This window comes from Xiphophorus couchianus, chromosome 20 (genome assembly GCF_001444195.1).
Source record: "Xiphophorus couchianus chromosome 20, X_couchianus-1.0, whole genome shotgun sequence".
In the NCBI taxonomy this organism is placed as follows: Eukaryota; Metazoa; Chordata; class Actinopteri; order Cyprinodontiformes; family Poeciliidae; genus Xiphophorus; species Xiphophorus couchianus.
Genome location: NC_040247.1, coordinates 7,652,774 through 7,671,729, shown reverse-complemented (window position 1 = coordinate 7,671,729; position 18,956 = coordinate 7,652,774). Strand labels below are relative to the sequence as shown.

The window sequence follows — 18,956 nt, the reverse complement described above, 5'->3', positions numbered from 1 at the left end:
CGATTTATTTGGTACCCATTTTCTAATCAACGGGTACCAAAAGCACTTGAGAAAACAAGATAATTTTGGGAGATTTCTTGTTTTTTCTATACATTTTGCATTTGTTAAACTAATCAATAACAATTTTATGAAAATGTTTTACATTGCATAACAATGCAAACAGGAACTGCCATAGTAAAAAAAAAAAATCATTTTAAACAGAAACATGGTTTTAGCAAAGCAAATAATATTTCACACAACTATGTTCATTCAGATGAACATAATATTTGTGTAAGAAAACAGAAACACACTGCATGGCAGTGGTGAATATGTGTGAAGCTTTGGAGCACATTTTATGAGATATACTTGTGTTTCTTTGCATAGCTGAGCATGATGATGGAATCATGATGATGGCGGAATCGTCATGCAAAATACAACCTTATTTCCTGAGTTAATGTTTCTTAAGTGCTATTTACTAAGCAATTTGAGATCCATGTGGGAGAGTGTGTTGATTGCATGTACAATTCACTCAAGGATGATGAATGTAATTTTCCCATAGAAAAATAAGGCAGAATAAATTTTATCTTTGAAAGTAATTTGACAACTTTTTAAATAATACTTTTTTCTTAGTCAAATATTAACTTTTGAATTAAAAAAAGGATATTAGCAATATGTTTTAGCAGCATTATTTAATTAATATTTTTTGTCATTCCTTTTGTGTATTTTTCAGGATATTTGACAGTTACCATAGAGCCACTGCCTCCTGTTGTTGTCGGTGAGACTGTAACCCTCAAATGTAACTTCAAAACCGATGGAAGGCTGAGAGAGATTGTTTGGTACAGGGTGAGTATGCTTTCAAAGCCATTAAGCGCTAGATGGTCTTTACAACATCCATATCTGTTATTCCATCCATACAGTCAATACCAAAAGCTATTTCACATGCTTATTGTGACATTAGGAAATCAGCCATGCATGATCATTCAGTCAATAACGGAAGCCACATCACGTGTTTATGGTTGTTTTAAGGGAGCAGCCATGTCCTGTCATGCTACAGTTTTTAGGAGACAAGCTGTTATTTGGGCCAGCTGTAAGAGATGCATAGCAAAATGATCCTTGGGAATTTGTTTTCACCATCTGATGGTCATCATCGTCATTTCCTAATTGTTCACAGCTGGTGATTCAACCATCATTTAAATTCCAATTGTGCAAGTGCCACTAATAATTAAATTTGGGTTGAATGAGGAAACAAAACTTTATGAGCATATAAGTTTGTTAAAAAAAGAAAACAAGCATGCTGTGAAGTTGTGCCAAAACACATATTTCCTAAATATCTGCTGGACGTTACACTTCTGGAAAAGGACATTTGTTCAACTTCAAGACAGTGAAAAACACTTGAATATAAAAGTCGAGAATGCTTCTGCTGCCACATTCTTCTACAACCTTTTGTTTTGACTCAAAAAGAAAACTTTAAAATCATTTTTGAAAGCTATGCATATTTGCGCCAGACTTTGTCAGTGAAACTGATAAATGGTGAATGTGGGAGGTTGCAGATGAATTGTAGATACTGAAATGTCATTGATGCGGTCTGTTTTTATGAAATGCAATCTTGCTACTATTGAATCACACACGAATGATTAATGAGTTTCCCAAACAAGCAAGTGCTCAGTCACATGTATTGCTAAGGTGACTTTGCTGATCCCGCTTGAACTATTGTATCCCTGCTGCTCCAAATGCACCGGGTGGTTCAGACTTCCTCCAGATGCTGCTTTTATGAGAGTTGACTGGATGTAAAAGCTCAGTTAGCTCCAAGTGATTTGCTAAAAATTCTAATTAATAAATTAACTATTCTTTAAAAAAATAATGGTACATAAGGCATATTTTTGCAACCTGTGTAACATGTATGTTTGCTATGGCCCACTTGGTGGTTTCCCCTTATTGTATAGTTTAAAAAATGCATCTTAAAAAAGCTGTAAATTTGATTTATTTACATCAACTTTGTACAAAATGTCAGACACTTTACTGCATTTTCAAATTTATTATCTGTCCACTGCAAATGCACAGATGTCCATTCTTCTGCAAAATGTTAACATATCCAGGGCAAGCAAATGTTAGTGACAGACACAAATCTAAAATAAAGTAATGATGACAGATTTATTTTCTTTTAAATTTAATTTGCCAAATTTATGCAGTTAAAATCCATACTCATATATATAATTTGTTTTGTTAGAATCAATACTCATACTATATACTTTGTTTTGTTGTGTAGCTTGTCAGGGATACGATCTATTATAGCATACATTTCATTGGAATATTACCTTCTATAAACTGGCTATTTGTATACATAAATTGACTTTTGACAGTTGAAACATTTACTGCGTTCATGTTTCCATCCCTCAAACAGTCAGTTGGCCTACATAAACTTTTCCATGGTATAATTATTGACATTTTTTCATGCAATCATTACAGCTTACATTTCTGCACTTTACCCAGTAATTATTTCACACCAGGTTTGATAGCCAGAACAGTACAGCATCAGACTACAGTGACATTTACCACTGTTTCACTCCTGCAACCTCAACAAAAAACTATTCACTAATGGGCAGAATGTTATTGCTTAGCCAGGAATTTTGTCTTTGGACTTGCCTCTGCTTTCTCTATTTTATGATTGTGATATAAAACAGTGTATCTGTACTTATCTTTCCAAATGCTGACCTTTCAAGGTAGGACATAAAGAGATTTATGGCAGTTTGTCACAGCAGCGAAAGTGATCTATGATGTTAAGGGGAATGCGCAATTTCATTTAATCAAGCTGGGTCTGCATCATAGTGCATTGTTTTGCTTAAATTCTGTCAGCTTGCTGCAGTGTCCATGAATATTTGTGCTTTGAGCAACCACTTTGAGAATTGAGCTTCTTGTATTAAGTATTCTCATGAGGAAAGTAAGGAGGTTGTAAGAGAGATTTGCCCCATGTCTCTGGAGTCTGCTGCTCAGCACAACTGCTGATGAATTATAAATCAATTACCCACATTGGCTGCCAAAGTTTCTTTAATCTCTGCCTTTTATTTGACTAAACACTGTTGACTCCTCATTTTATATCCTGTTCAAATGGACTGCGGAGTGATCTTACCTGGGGAATCTTTGCTTTTTTAAAATTCAACCAAATTACATTAAAGTCTGAATAAGCTAAATATTTCAACATGATCATTTGTCGTGCAAGTGTTTGACATATTCTGTTTGAGGATAGAGCTTTCAGACTTAATGTGTCAGAAGATGTACTGAAGTTAAAGCGATAATTATTGCTGAAAATTTTTCAAACAAAACCTGCTCAAATTTCTGCAGTTATATCCAAAACTTCACACATGAAAATTATTTTCTTTGAATCCCTTTAATGAAGAATATTTTTATTTTAATGTGACTTCCCTCCATGCTAGTGAGGGTCTATTGGAAAATTTACACTTTTGGTTAGTCAGTAGCTAAACAGTTTTTCATCATTCAAGCTTTAGGTTCAGATGTTTTACTTACTATGTCTTCAGACTCCACTTCTGTCTTATCTAAAAATATTGAAGACTATTGATTTATGTTTTTCTCTTGAGCTGCTGAAGTGATTCCCAGGTCAATAGCTCTTGTGCATTTTACATCAGAGAATCTTGTTATCTTTACCCATCATACTGGATAGCTAGGTTTGTTTGTTCTTAGTTCATCTTCATGTTTTATTTTTTCTAAAAATATTCTTTGTTAAACCAGCAACATGCTAACTTGGGACAATCAACATCCCAAATCTTTGATTTTCACATGATCTCGAATTGAGGTCTGAATACATGATGTTTTGCTGTGGTGTGTGAACCAATTACATTTAGAAAATTCACAGCTTTATAGCTCATAGCACATTAAATACAGTACAAAACATTTTTTAGGTAGTTTGAATTTTTTTAATACTTTTTTGTACAAATAATTCCTGGATTCCTGACTATGTGCCGTTTCCTCAAAAGTAAAATAGAAAAAAGAAACTGTGTTTATGTCAGAAAGGTTGAAGAAAAACAAAATTATATGACATGCTTGTGTTCTGTGAAACCAGTGTGTGTATGTTGGTTTTATTGTTTATTTCAAGCAAGCAAAAGTGGTCTAGCAAAAAAATAGAAAAGAAAAAACAGAACAGAAAAGAAAAAAAAGATCTTTTTTTTCTTAATAGTTCGGTATTTTTTCCCAAATATTTTCCGTGTTTAACAGAACACTCATAGTTCTAGGGCTATAAAAGCAGCATCCCCCTTAGAAATCTTGTTTTTTGACTAGATTACATTATGTGTATGGAATTATTATTTCAACATTAATTTCATTGAGGAATTCAATTCTGCCCCAAAGCTGCATGCAAGGGGGATATAAAATTCAATAATTCAAAAGAAAAAGCTCAGTAATACACAGAATCCGAACACTTGTAAATGTAGAGGTGAAAACTTCTCCCAGTCTATCCTGCACAACCTCTTTTACTCTCTCCTGACTTCCTAACAACTCTTTCTTTGCACACATTTTGCTAGTGATTTCCTCAAGCTTTTCAGGTTTGTAACTATGATCACTCATAGAAATGCACGTTTGACAAAGAATGACAGATGTGGCCTTATAGGAGATTTTTCTTCCACTAAAACAGTTGCAGAGTTCTTGGTGTAGTAGGCTATGTCTGATAAAATTTGCATCTACTGGGACCCAAGAGTAATCGATTTAATTTATTTTAAATGCTTCGATGGGAGATTTATTGTGTTTAAAAGTTTCTGTTAAAATATCTGTTGACTGCATAAAGATGTTATTCTAACATTGCAGCAGCCTTTTACCAGCTGCAATAGCAGTGTAAATAGTCTTGCAGTGTGGCTCCCGGCCTTGCTGGTCAGCACCCACTAATCTGCTTTAGGTTCGTCCATAAAGTATATGCTGACACATATCTGATTTTAATGACTGAACATCAAAAACACATCAAATGCCAAACAAGACAACTTTAATTTAAGTTAATATATTGTAATATCTTTTTGTACCACATGTAAAGACTTTATTTTTCATGTTGCTAGTGTGAACAAATAGTATCATTTGCAAAATCTACTTTTCATTAATGTAGGTAGGATTATATAATGTGTGTAAAAGCATCATTACTTTTGTTGCAAATATGAGTCAGTCTGTAACACACAGAACACATGTGGCTTCAACTAAGGAAAACAAAACATAACATTAGCAGATTCTTATCTTTTTATGCCTTCTACAAGCTTTTCTGATCTTAATCGTATATGAATAGAACCTCTATTGATGCTCTTATTTTGTTTCACTCAAGATAAGAAATCGAGACGAAAAGTACAAGTGAGGGAGAATGAGAGCAGCCCACAGTAATGGATGTGGTATAGCTCAGTATCTAATGTTTCAAGAGCAAATAAATGAGAACCTTTCAACTCTATATGATATTGCACTACAGGCCACATGACTGCTTTAGCGAGTGGTGAACTGGCGGACTGCGGATTAAGCACCACAGATATGTAATGCCAACAAGCTGTCCTCTATGCTTAACGTCATTGCAAATAGTGATGATGCATATTTGATAGTGGGATACTAATGTGATGGCTCTTTGGAACAAGAGTTTTAGAAAGGCAGCACATGGTTAGATGCAGCCTCTAAAAGACAAGCACAATCATCTCATGCTTGTTTTAATTTGTGTCATTTTAATTAATACGTGCATATGAAACTTCTCCCAGTGGGCACCCAGGTGTGCTAAGCTGACAGCACAGGAGCAAGTGGTGTCTTGCTTGTTGAGTGCTCCTATGTGCTGTGTTTAATTTTAATCACTGGCTTACCCAGCTCTTCCCTCCTGCTCACCCAACCCACCCTCAACTCTGTCCACCATAGAATCTCTCTCATCTGTGACTTTACCCCTCTGGGATCTTTTTCACACCAATAAAAGTATCTTCCCTAAAACATTTTCTAATTAAATAAAAGCCTGCCTGCTAGTTGAGGCATTTTCTGCAAGCATTTGCTTGAGTTAGCTTTGTCCATTTATCCAGTTTATTTAATTTATTTTGACGTGCTTGTATTTTTATCCTGCGCTCTGAGACACATCTCTCAATATTTCATGAGGTCAGGTCTAATAATTGACTTTACATGGTAGCATTTAATATCAGCAACACTAAAAAGAAAAATATACACTATCACTTACAAGCATTTTGTTCTATTCAATCAAAAAGGTTATGTATCAGTTTATATATGAAAATTGAATTTGCAAATGTTTAACTATTGTTCCATACATATTTTTTTGTTTTCATATAAAATAAATGGAGTAAACACCCTGTATCAGATGAAACTTGCTATTCACACCCTCAGCGAGTCATCAGTGTTTTGGAACTAGGTGGATGCCATAGAAATGTTCCAGTTGTGTCAGTCTTTACAGCGTCTGTTTGAATTATAAATGTGTACATTCTCAACTTACCCACTTGTTTACCTAAATTGTTTACTTCTACATTTCAGTCCTTCATTCTTTCACTGCAGAGGAACTGCTTATCTTTGTTTTGAAGGACAACTGTTTATGCGGCATCAATGCACCGAGAAGTGAATCAGAACATGTTTAGATTGTTTCCTACTGTGAGTTTCAATGTCTTGATTGTCATAAATATTTGAAGTTGTAGCACAAAAACACAATGGCTTCAAGCACATGCTGCATTTGAGACACAAGGAACAGTGATTCTTTACCTGCTGCTGAAAATCTCTCCAACCATTTCATACTAATCGGAGTTGGCATGTTAGACTCTATGCTGCTATTATGTTTTATGTTCTCAGTTCTTGTAATAGAGAACGAATATTTGATATTGGTTTACATCTCTTCACATATGTCGAAGCTGACATTTATGTTCAGCCTTTTACAAAAATCAATTGCTTATAATATCCAGAAAGGGCAATAAGAAAAGACAGCCATAAATTGTAATTGTCAGCCTATGTAATCTCTGGATGCTTTTCAAGGTTTAATGAAGCCATCTGCCTCCACAAATTGATAGCTTTGACAACTCTCCCAGAGTTGTATTATGAGAGTATCACAACTGTATATATGGATTTTCTGGGGAAAAAAAACAATCTATAATCTATCTATTGTAAAAATATATTTTTTTCTAAATTATTTCAGTAAGTCGTATGTGTTTTCTTAGATTTTCACAGTTTATTTAATTTGAATTATGAAGTACTGTATGGTGCTGCATTTTTTTTATAGAGAGGTGTATTCAGGTTATCAGTGAATCTGGTTTCCTGTCTATCTAAATGCTTCACCATGGGTTCAGGAATGCATCTTAGACCTTCTAATATTTTTTTAACTACATTCAATGACCCTTTATTTTTTATTTTTCATTATTTGTTTTATTTAGTTGGTGAGCTTTCATGCTGCATGCACATTTCCTAAGCACTGACATATTGCTTACTCTGGCTGACATTTGTATTCAGCCTTATTCATTCTGGTAAACTTAAGAGTATTTGCAAACTGCCTGCAAAAGTGAGCTCTCAATACCAATATCATTTCCTATGGAGCACATCTAAAAGCTCAAAAAATGGCAATAGAATGTTTCATATTCATGAGTTAGAATTGCTGTCAAAGTTGAGATGTAAATCCAATTCAGAATCTGTGGCAAAACTTAAACTTCACTTTTTCCAGATGACCATTATCCAATATGACAAAGCTTGAACTTTTTTTGGTAGGTCTCTAGATATTCAAAGGTGATAAAAACACGCTTCAAAACACTTGCATTCTAACTCTAAATGCAGTTAGAATGAACTACAAAGTGTTCACTCAGAGTAGCTGAATGCAAATTCAAGTCACATATTTTAGATTTTTTAAAATATAATACAATGAAAAACATTCATCATCTTCCTTCTTCGCAATAACCCATTACTTTGTGTCATTATACCAGATAAAATATCACATAAAATTGCAATAAAATAAATTTATTTATACTTGTGCTTTTGATTTCAAATAATTTGGAAAAGTTCAATAGGAATGGATACTTTGCAAGGCGCTCCAGTAAACTGTTCTCTGTCTAATTGTTACACCCCTATTTTTCACAAAATAATTAAAAAAAAAACATTTTTCAGATTTACTCGTGGCCCACATTTGATAAATCCAATTGAAGATGCTGACAGTGTCTAAGCATGATATAACAGCTATGCAAATGACTTATCTCATGTAGTCGTCAGCCAAGGAATGTAGAAATGCATTACCTGAGGGCAATGTGTCACTAGATTTAAGCTTCTTCCTGTCATGTGCTGCTGCCAAATTCAGTGGCAAAGATATGTTGCTGGATACTTGCCTGAAAAGTGGAGTGTTTTTCTAGCCAGTAATCCTGTTGCTTGACTGCAGAGAAACTAGGATTCATATGTTAAATCCTAGTTCAAATTCTTCAAGACAGGGTTGCCTGGGCAACTGGAATCCCTGACTTCACAGGAGAGCTCACAGAGCGAGTTCGCACAACACACTCCTCTGGGGGTTTTGGGTGTCTAACTTCCTGCTGTTTAGTCCCCAGGTGTGAAAGTCTAGTTTCAAAATTTGCTGTCTTAGGTGTCATCTACTGTTTTATTGTCGCATACAAACAATTCATCTACCTATCTGCCTCCTTGTATGTTTTTCAGCCTGGTTAAAAGTTCCATTTATTACCGTAAAGAGTAGCACAGATCAGTATCTGCACGACTCAGTGTGAGTATGTGCCAAAAAAGGCTTCATAGTGCTGATCAGGCTCTGAAGGTCAGGAAAATAAACATCACTTACATCATTTGCTGTAGAAAAAAACATTCTTGGATTTATTTTTTGCTCTTCTTTTACAGTGCAATATTTTCGTCTCAAGGCTGTATGTAATCATCATTAATATTTCTGATTCTTACCTTTTTTTTCAAGTATTCCTGCTGCTGTTAGGCAATTAAGATGACAGTTTGGCTTAGTTTTGTCTGTAAGAAAGTGCTAACTGAGTCATTTAATTTGTGTACTCTGCTGTAACATGTTTTGCCTTCCTCTTTAAACTGCTTGTTTGGCCGTATAATATTATTAAAGTGAGGAAATAAGCATCACACTACCTTCATGTTGCCTCTCTATATGAGAAGAATCAACTTTATATTTATATATGTGTATCATATCAAGCAAATATTGCATTTTATGTACATTAGTTGGGAAAATCATCTGTTCTGATCACCAAAGAACTTAATGTAAGGCCTAAATGTTTTCCTGCAAAAATGCAGGTAAGTTCTGCCTTTTTGCAATAGCTTTGTGGCATGTTACATAAGATGTTTATTGTCTTTTCCAATTTTCTGTTTTCAATACAGTCTAATTTTACTGACTGAAAATCTCAAGTGCAGACGTTTTTGCTTGTTCTACGAATGCGACTGGCAGAATTTCAAGAGATAAATGCATAATTATGATGTCAAAACATTTGCATATGGGCAAAACAATAAGATTCTTATTTCCATACAAACATACATAAAAATAACATATCGCTTTATATTGCTTTTACAGTCATATTTTTGAACTTCTGTTTTGGTGGTGAAATAAGTAATGTAATTCCCCTTGAAACTGAGGTATAGACCTCTGCCATCTTCATTAGCCTGCTGCTCTGTGCCGAATGTGGTACCCCCAGGGGAATAGGAGATAAGGTGATATGGATCACTGCACTGCAACCTTCTCCTTTTAAGGATGTCACTGGGGCAAATAAGCAGCCTGTTATACAAGGAATGATAATTACACACTTCATGTCACCAAAGTACAGGATGAGTCCCTTTTGTTATCCACAAATGCTAATGGAAACAAAGGGACAGATCATTGCTATTCCTGTCTGAGAGCTTTTGCTTCTAGTGACTGGGATGACAATGGGATATTTTGTCTCCATGCTGCCTAGAGTGTATAATACCTCCCCATTGTCAGCATCTCCCAGAGCTCCTGAGGCATCTATCAAAAGCATACTCTGGATCTAATTAATGAGGTAAATGAACAAATGATTGTGAGAAGGGAAAAAACCCCGCTACGAGGTCACTTGATTTTTCTTCCCCTACTGACTCATTTTACCTCATCACTGTATAATTAAGACATGCTATAGTTCAATTGCTATAACATACTTATTTACATTGGAGAATAAGTGGATGTGAAGCATGGTTAATTAATTTCTCTATAGTAGACTGCAAAAGTTTGGTTTATAATTCACCACACCAAGGAGACAGAGAATAACTGATGAAATGATGACTTATAAGGACATATGCCAGCCAGGAAATCATTTATTTTAGATGGCAAGTACCTTGCTTCTGCTTGTGTCTTTTCTAGGCTTACTGTCTTTTTTTTTTATACATTTTCAACAAATCTTGAAAAATTATAATCCCCCAAGCAAAATCACCAATACCAGATTTTTGAAATCTATTCTTACCATCAGAGAATGATTAAACAAGAAAGTGATTACTTAGCGATTAGGAGTGGATCAGAGCCTCTTTGTGACATTTGCATTGGAGAAGGAAGTCATTTTCATGCCAGAGGAGTCTTAGCCGTGGGCTCTTCTCTGGCTCAACAACACACTCTGGGGTCCTATGGGGGTATAAATGGAGCAAAACTATTACTTTTTTAGTTTATGCACTTTGTAGCCTCCTTTCTTTGATACTTTTGATGAACTGTGTTTAGATGCACTTTCGCATGCTTAAGAAATCAATAATAGACACAGACAACTAATGTGGTTTTCCACTTCTTAGTTGATGTACTTCTTTTTATAAGAGTCCTTTGTGTTAGCTGATTCATTTTTCTTATTTCTGTTTAATATTTTATAGAGTGTTTATGTGTTACTGTGATGCAGTTTCTGCATGTGGACAAATTACGGAGTGATTCTTATGTTTATATATTGCCCAGCATTTCTGTGACTTATAAGGACTCTAACCTCACACACTAACACATGACCATCACAAAGAGAGGCTTTTGAACACTTTGCTGATGAGATGGCAGACTGCACTTCACCTCTATCTCCCACAGGACACCGTGTTCATGATTTTCTGAAAGATTTTCAAATTTCAAATTGTCAGACCACGGGTGAGTTTTTCATTTTGCCATCTTAAGCAATTTCAGGCTCAGAAAAGGTGCTCACATTTCTGAATCTTGTTTGTTGCATCACTGCATTTTAACTCACTTTTGTTGATGCAGCAGCAAACTGTTTTCACTGGCTCTCATTTTCAGAAGTGCCCATGCGGAGATTTACACTACACAATCATGTCTGCTTTCAATGCAGTACCGCCTCAGGGTTTCTTATTCATTTTGTCCTGGAATTTTAAAGGGGTTATAAATAGTTGTCATATTTTTCACAGCATCCCAACCTTTTTACAAAGATGGGGAAAAAGTACTTTAAAGAATTCAGGCAGTGCTTTGCCTTCCACAGCAAGTCATTTGTCTTTTCTAGCGACACATTATCCCACTGGTATAGGGATACAGAAATGACCTATAAACCTTTTCACTTGCTGACATTGTCATTTGGATTTAGACATTACTAAACATGTCAATATGTCATGATTTGTTTATGTTTGCAGCTTCTAATCTGCTCTAAAGTCACACGACAACAAAATGACAACAACGACATTATAATTTTACTTTGTAATAAACTAAAAACAATCTGCTATTTACAATTCAAAAAAATTTTTTATATGGCACCTCATCGTGACACTCGAAGCACTTTACAAAAAAGTAATTTCTCTTTAATCCAACACACATTCCAATTGATTCTAGTTATCAAACAATGTATTAAGTTCAGATCATTGTTAAAATTAGCTTAAAAAATGTCTATCTAAGGAAACCAGTCTAATTTCATGGAGTCATTGTGCTTGCAGAATTCAATTATCCTGGACGAGCACATAGCAACAGTGCTGCTTGGATTGCGTATGCATGCATGTAGGGGAGAGGAAAAACTCCCCTTTGAGAGTATGAAACCAGGCAAGAGGCCATTTGTCAAGACCAGCAGTCTACATGTAAATGTTAGTATTTGTTCAAGTAAAATTAGTGTAATATTAGTTAAGGTATATAAATTCATTATCGGCTTTAGTAAGAATCACAATGACTGTGTCTTCACCACAGTCTGATTACTTGCTAATATTCAAATTTACCCTGATAGCTGGCATAAAATTTCATTAGTACATTTATCCACAAACACAATGGATATTAGATAGTAATTATTTCTATGTGAAAAAGTTGGTTTTGAGCATATCTCATATTAGCAGCTAGCAACTCCTCTAACACTTCAGTTCAGAGGATACTTGTTTGGTAACATTTAAGCAATGGAGGATTCCACACTTCTAAATTATTATAGTATGTGATGCAAATGTGAGATATGCACAAACCCAACAGAATTTCCAATGGGACTTCGTCACAACAGATCATTTTTATGTTGTAATTTGATTGATTTGTTTGGTTTTAATTACCATTACAATTCATTATAACTCAATGTTTTGCCACCTCAGACAGTGATTGTCTTGGGATATATTAGTATGAGATTTCACATGGTGTGTGTGTGTGTTTGTTTGTTTGTTTGTTTATTATAATGAGAAGTAGAGATTGCAAATACAGCTTTCATGTTGTATTCTACAGCTGTTTTACATATTAAGCTATCAAAATTCCATTGCTCATGTGTAGAACATGGTTGACTTGTTTTTTTCACACTTGTAACCCTCAACCATCATTTTAGGTTTAACATTTTTATTTTTTTAAACCCTTATCATATTTAATAAAGGCACGCCCATACTTGAAAAAAAAAACTGTTGTTAAGCAGCTAATATTGTGACATTTTACAGACACTCTTAATTTATACACGACAGGGCATAGGTTTGTGCAAAGGGTGTTCTCTCTCTGACTTGGGAAGTCATAATACACATGATTAGATAATACAATGCACCTGACAGTAGGATTGGGCAATAATTTAAAGTTTTATCATAATTTTTGTGATACTATTGTGATAAAAAATAAAATGACAATAAAAACTACTTATTACTTATGTTTTAGATAACTGTATGACTGGGATTGTGTGTCACATTAATCATTGCCCCACAAACACAAATACTGCTCTTGAAAAACATTGCTATTTGCAATACTCTTCTGTAGGACACCAGTCACATGCAGACGTGTGATTTATATGTGATTTATATAGACATATATTTTGAAATATATGTCTATATTTGAAAATATAGACATATATTCAAATGTATTTATATTTATTGATGGTTAAATTGAACAAAATGTGGAGAAAGGAGTAAAACTAACAATCCTCTGCAAAATGGACAACTCTGGGGGTTTTGCTTTTGCTTTGAAAGCTGCCTTGGAAATATGCAGGTGCTGGGCTATTCTTCTGCAGCATTCATTGTGTGTATAGTTAAAAAAATAAGTCTAATGGGTCCAGAATACGCTAATGTGTTTGTAAAATTAAAATGGTTTCATTAATGCACAGTTCATTATTACAACCAGTGACACACTGTTCTCTGAATGTGAAAAGGACACTATGAATTTTTAAATGATGGGTTTAAATGACCCAGTCACCGATCAGAGCAATAATATAGACTTGGCCCTGTCATAACCAGACCAACTCTGCAGCCAAGGAGAAACAATTAGAGTAAAGCTTCTCTTCCCCCAGTGGGTTAAATGCAAGTGGAAAGAGATAGGTTTTGTAATAGATTTTTATCCGTGTAAAATGAGATGCTGACCTCTAGGTTCAAGACACTCAAAGGCAACAGAGGAGTGGTACAGCACAGTCCCACTGGGGCTAAACGATATTCATCCAGGACATCATTCTTATGCTGGGTCTGAGTCACACTATCAGCCATGACAGCTGCTCATCATGGCACTTATCGCCAGAGAGCCTCTAAGGGTTTTGAAAGACGAGATTGCATCCGAGCAATCAAGTTCTTTTTTTAAATGCCATCTCGTAGCTGTCGAGTTGGTCTTGTTATCATGTCATCTTCATGCATGAATGAAAGGGCAGCACTTTAAAATTGTATATCTTGTTTTTAAAGCAAACTTTTTTTTTAATCTTTCTATTCCCTAATATGCCTGAGAACATGTCCTTGTCTGTTGCGACATTGTTTTTAATCCAACACTCCAACATATATTTAAATCAACCACAGACAGATTTTTTCACTCATTAATTATCCAGCATTTTTGGATATACTTTTACTGACTTAAAACTATTTTGTATAATTCATGCAGCTTGTAATTTAATGCTGATCTAATGCCTTGCAAACAGGACCAACAGTGACACAATAAGCTAGAAAAGACGGAATTTGCAAGGTAAGATAATCCTATAGACCATAACAAGTACAAGAAACAATGAAAGCATTTTGACACTATGTTTCAGTTACCTTAAAATGAGCTATTATGGTATATTCTACAAAATTATTAGAATTGATTAAAACTTTCATTCCAAACCGCTTCTAGGTATTTTAAAAAAAAAAAAACAACAAAAAAAAAACCAATTCTGTCAATTAAAACTGTTAAAACTATGACAACCTTTTTAAACATTAATGGCTTGTCTACAATGGTTTTATGAGTGTCATTTCCTGTAATGCATTCTGTAAATATTGAGCAATGTTTACAGACAGTTTTGAGTGCAAACAGTTTTTTCATTTACATCTTACATGTTTACATAGTCCCTGTGACATTAATCAAGTGTAGCTCATTTTCTGCAGCCACCCACAAACGCTTTGTAATTAATTTCAGAATCTAAGTCTGTTGTCTCTCATAAAACATTTTGCTTTGCAAAAAATGTTCTGCAATCCAGTTGAAGTCTTTGAGACAGAGCAAGTCAGGGGAATTTTATGTCTATTAGACCACTCATCCCCAGGGTAATTTTGAGTCCCCACAGGTAAATCAAAAATAATAATAATGAGCTAGTGTTTATTGAAATGTGTGTAAATGCATGGGATTTCTGAATTTATCTACCTGATTTATACTGAAATGCATTCCAGTCTTAGTGAAACTTTGAATAAGAGTATGTGTTTACTTTATTTCACTGATTGGTTTCATCCCAGTTTCCCTCCAAATTCAATGACAAAAATGCATAAGAATCAAATCATTTTGTTAGGTGGAGGTGGAAACAAACAAAACAAAACAAACAAAAAAAAACTTTTAGTAAAATGAAAACAAAAAATCATGAGAACTGTATTTTTAAATTCTTATTTGATTTGGAGCACAGATCTGTGTCCTTGGTCATCTAAATTCATTTCTAATTATTACATTTATATTAACTATGATTATACAATATTATCCATTTTCAGATTATTGTTTATTTTTTATTATTGTAAGCAAAAAATATTATATGTTATTAAACAGCAGTATTCAGTTAAAGCAAACATATTTCTTTTTTCAAGATAATGGTTCCAGTTAATTAACCAATCTCTAATGTGTAACTAAATCACATACTCTTCCATGTAAACATTAAAACAAGTCTGACTGATCTGTTACTTTTTTTTAGAGCAGAGAAAAGGAAAACCCCAGTTAATTTCAGATGGTCTGGAGGGTGATACACAACCATTTGTATTCCCAGAAACTTAGTATATGTTTGTCTAATGACAGCACGATTTTCATTTTGAAATTTTGTATTAGCTGTGTCATGCGTTTTGCCTCTGCTCCAGGGTAGTAATGTAAAAAGTGTTAGGTCAGCATTATGGAGTCTTTATTTAATACATAGTGAGCAGCACTTTAGGCCTTTATCAGCTGAGGCACACTCAAGTAACTTTGAGCCTGGCTGGATCATCCTACCCTTTTTACACACTTTATGCTCCAGTTCCTTCTGATTTACAAATTGCACACTTTGTTTAGCAACCCACCACCCCCATATTCTGATGTTAAACAGCTTTTCACAATCTAAGCCCTACAAAGAAACATTTGTAATTTAGCTTAGTCTCTGTCTGCCTTTATGATGAGTCACATGTGCTGTGCATTCTGATCGATCACCACAGAGACAAATGTTATGTCAGAGGTCTCCAAATGAAGTATTGACAGAAGCATGCACACATTTTCTCATTGAATGCCAGAGATTTTGTTTGTTCATACAAGATGGATAAATAGACCCGAATATCTCCTTGCCATTTTTCTACTTGTTAGCAGGTCAAATAGATCTTACTATAAATAAAAGAAACAAAGTAACAGATCAAAACAGTCAATGCGGAGACTGCAGCCTCACCATCCCTCCACTACAGTACTGTTTAAATGCCAAATATTTAAACATTCATACCTAGTTCTGCACAAGGATTGAATCTCTGCCCATGAACAGCTGAAAAGAGTATTTTTACTAACACTGTATAAACTGTATAAACATAACTTTGTTTTCTGTACCGTTTAACATTTAATCAGATTAAACCTCCCATGTTTAGGTCAGTTAGAATGATCAAAATTGTTCCCATTTGCGAAATGCTAGAATATTGTGAAATTCAGAATCTTTCCATACACTAAGCAAGGAAAGTTAGGTTTATTTAAAAAAATTAATTTAGTATTTTTGAGTGGTTTTGGAATGGCCATCATAAAACACTGATCTCAGGAAGTGTGTGAGCATAGATGAAAAAGTGTGCGTGAAAGAGGCAACCTACAAATGTGACTCAATTACGACGTTCTTTTTTTGTTCCACCTCTCTTACGAACTGCAACAAATATTACAAGATTACAAGAAATTCATTTTCTCATGCTAAGTTTGACTCTCTGGCTTGATGCATTGTATCTCAATTGCTTTAGTAATCCTTTATAATCATGTTTGCTTTATTGAATTGAAAGAATGCAGTTATTGGATTTATTTTTGGGACATGATTTTAGTTTACTTTTGGTAATTCCAAAAGAAAGTGGATAATCCTGTTATGGGCACTGACATAAAAGTATGCCCATAAACAGGGTAATCAAAAAGGAAAAGAAAAGGCACTACAGTAATATATTTTTGCTTTTGCATGGTGCTTACAGCTACTCTTTTGTCCATAGTAAATTATATTACATTACTTATGGTTAAAATAGCTGTGTAAAAACTATAGCACTGATTCTTAGTTGGGAGCACTGGATTTGTGGGACAAAATGACCTACAAAGGATAGATATGTTTTCCTGACAGAAAACAAAGAGAGCATTTTCTCAGCATTTAGACAATTTGAAAAGCTCTTGTCACTGCTGCCACTTAAATACTTCTAGTTCATTTTACTCAGTTAAGGATCGCTCCAAAGCAGAAAAGACTATTCACCCATATCCCTGGTCTGCTCAGTCAGCCTAGTTGGTATAAACCAAATAGATAGAGCAAATGGAACTTTATTGGTAATGCATGTTGAGTTATTGCTATGGCTTAGTTTAATTTAAAATGTTGGATCTATTTATGTGTGGTCTTGTGGTAAAACAGTGCAACAGTGAGCTCACTCCGCCATTGCTGTTATTTGCATTCTAATTTTGAAAGGATGTATATTTGTCTAATATTGAACTATATAGTGCTCCGGATATTTCTGTTCAAAACACAAAAAGTCAGTGAAAGACAGAGCTCTGCCAACAAATAGGATTGTTTGCTCTTTTTTCCTGATGTTTTACATCTTTGGAGTCACTGCCAATGATATTGAATTAGCTATTATATATTTTTAATGACTTTGAAATAGTTTAGCTTGGATTAAATCTTGTGTGATCTTTCACTAACTGCATCTCTCACACTGAGTGAACATGTCTGCCAGCTTGATTTAACCAATAGAGTTAAGTTTACATTTCAAACACCAGCCCAAATTTAGCATAACACATCTCTTGAGTCTTCTTGGCATTCAGGAATGCTGAGACAGTTGCCTTTTTTGGAGTTTACTAATTCATCACGGCAATCAACTGTAAAATACACTCACTTTAAATGCCAGTAAATCCTTTGAGCTTTGCTTTTTTTCATTTTTAAATATTTAGAACATTGCCAACTGATGCATTTTATCATGTTAATGAACTTGTCAGAGTCTGGATGATACACATTGAAGAAGGGTTCTCATTTATTTTTCTGTCATGTTCTGAAAACACTTAGATTTTAGCATTTTCCTATAACTAATGTCTCAAAAGGAAACATAAAAATAACAGCTGGTATCAGTTTGATAATTTTCACTACCATTTGAAATGAGTTGTCCAATGAAATTATACTTTTCCCCCCCTCTTTTATTATATCCATTTCAGACATTATGGCACTCAGAAGTTTATCCTGAGCACCAGCCAATTGCTTCGTCTTCATATCTTATTTTCTTCTAAATTTCAAAGTAATCACCTTAGAAAATGCTAAAAGTCCAAGAACTCACTTTCATCTTTAGGCTCCCTTATAATTATTCTGAAAGCCATGATAAAGTGCTGCATTTAAAGGCCTCCATCTCAACTGGGAATTTATTTGGTCAGGGTAAACCCTTTTCTTCACCACGCTTATATCTGTGGCCTTCTAGATAAAGTAATTATGCAAAACTTAATTCTTTTGCTGTTTTTTCTTTCCCTCAAACCTGCTCTCTGTGTCATCGTTGGAACTTTTTTGAATTTTGTTTGATAATATTTGATTTTTTAAATCAAAAATATTACTAAAAGAGATTAGTGTTGACAAGATCACTGCAGATCTAATGCAGACCGAAGTTAAAACGTGCAGAATTGCATGTAGATTATAGTTCCACTCTAGCAGTCTATGAATGATTTACATGCAGTTTCTTTAGAGCAGCTATTTAAAATTCATTAATGTCGTCTGAAATCTTTTAAGAAACCAACATGTAGCCATTTTTGTTGAGCCAATAAGCATTTCCTGATCACACAGGGGTCCTGTGTAGAGATTTATCAACTATTTCTTTATCTCACTTAAACAAAGTTTATATTAGGCTCATAAAGGCATGGATTAGAAAACGCCACTTTAGTAGTCTCAATTAAGAGCTGGATGTTCTAATCTTGTTTGATGAAACCATGATGTTGCCATGCTGACACACACACTCAAGTGGAAAATCACTAAAATATAAACTTTCATAGATGGCTG

The 18,956-nt window shown here is 34.4% G+C and overlaps 1 protein-coding gene across 1 annotated transcript in view; it reads left to right on the top strand.

Annotated features, from left to right (window-relative positions):
* The window catches only part of igsf21a (immunoglobin superfamily, member 21a), a 169,574-nt gene that overhangs the window by 53,978 nt on the left and 96,640 nt on the right, over positions 1-18,956 (top strand). The window contains exon 2 of the mRNA XM_028002597.1: positions 710-822. Within this exon, the coding sequence (XP_027858398.1) occupies positions 710-822 (113 nt within the window). The remainder of the gene's footprint in view (positions 1-709; positions 823-18,956) is intronic.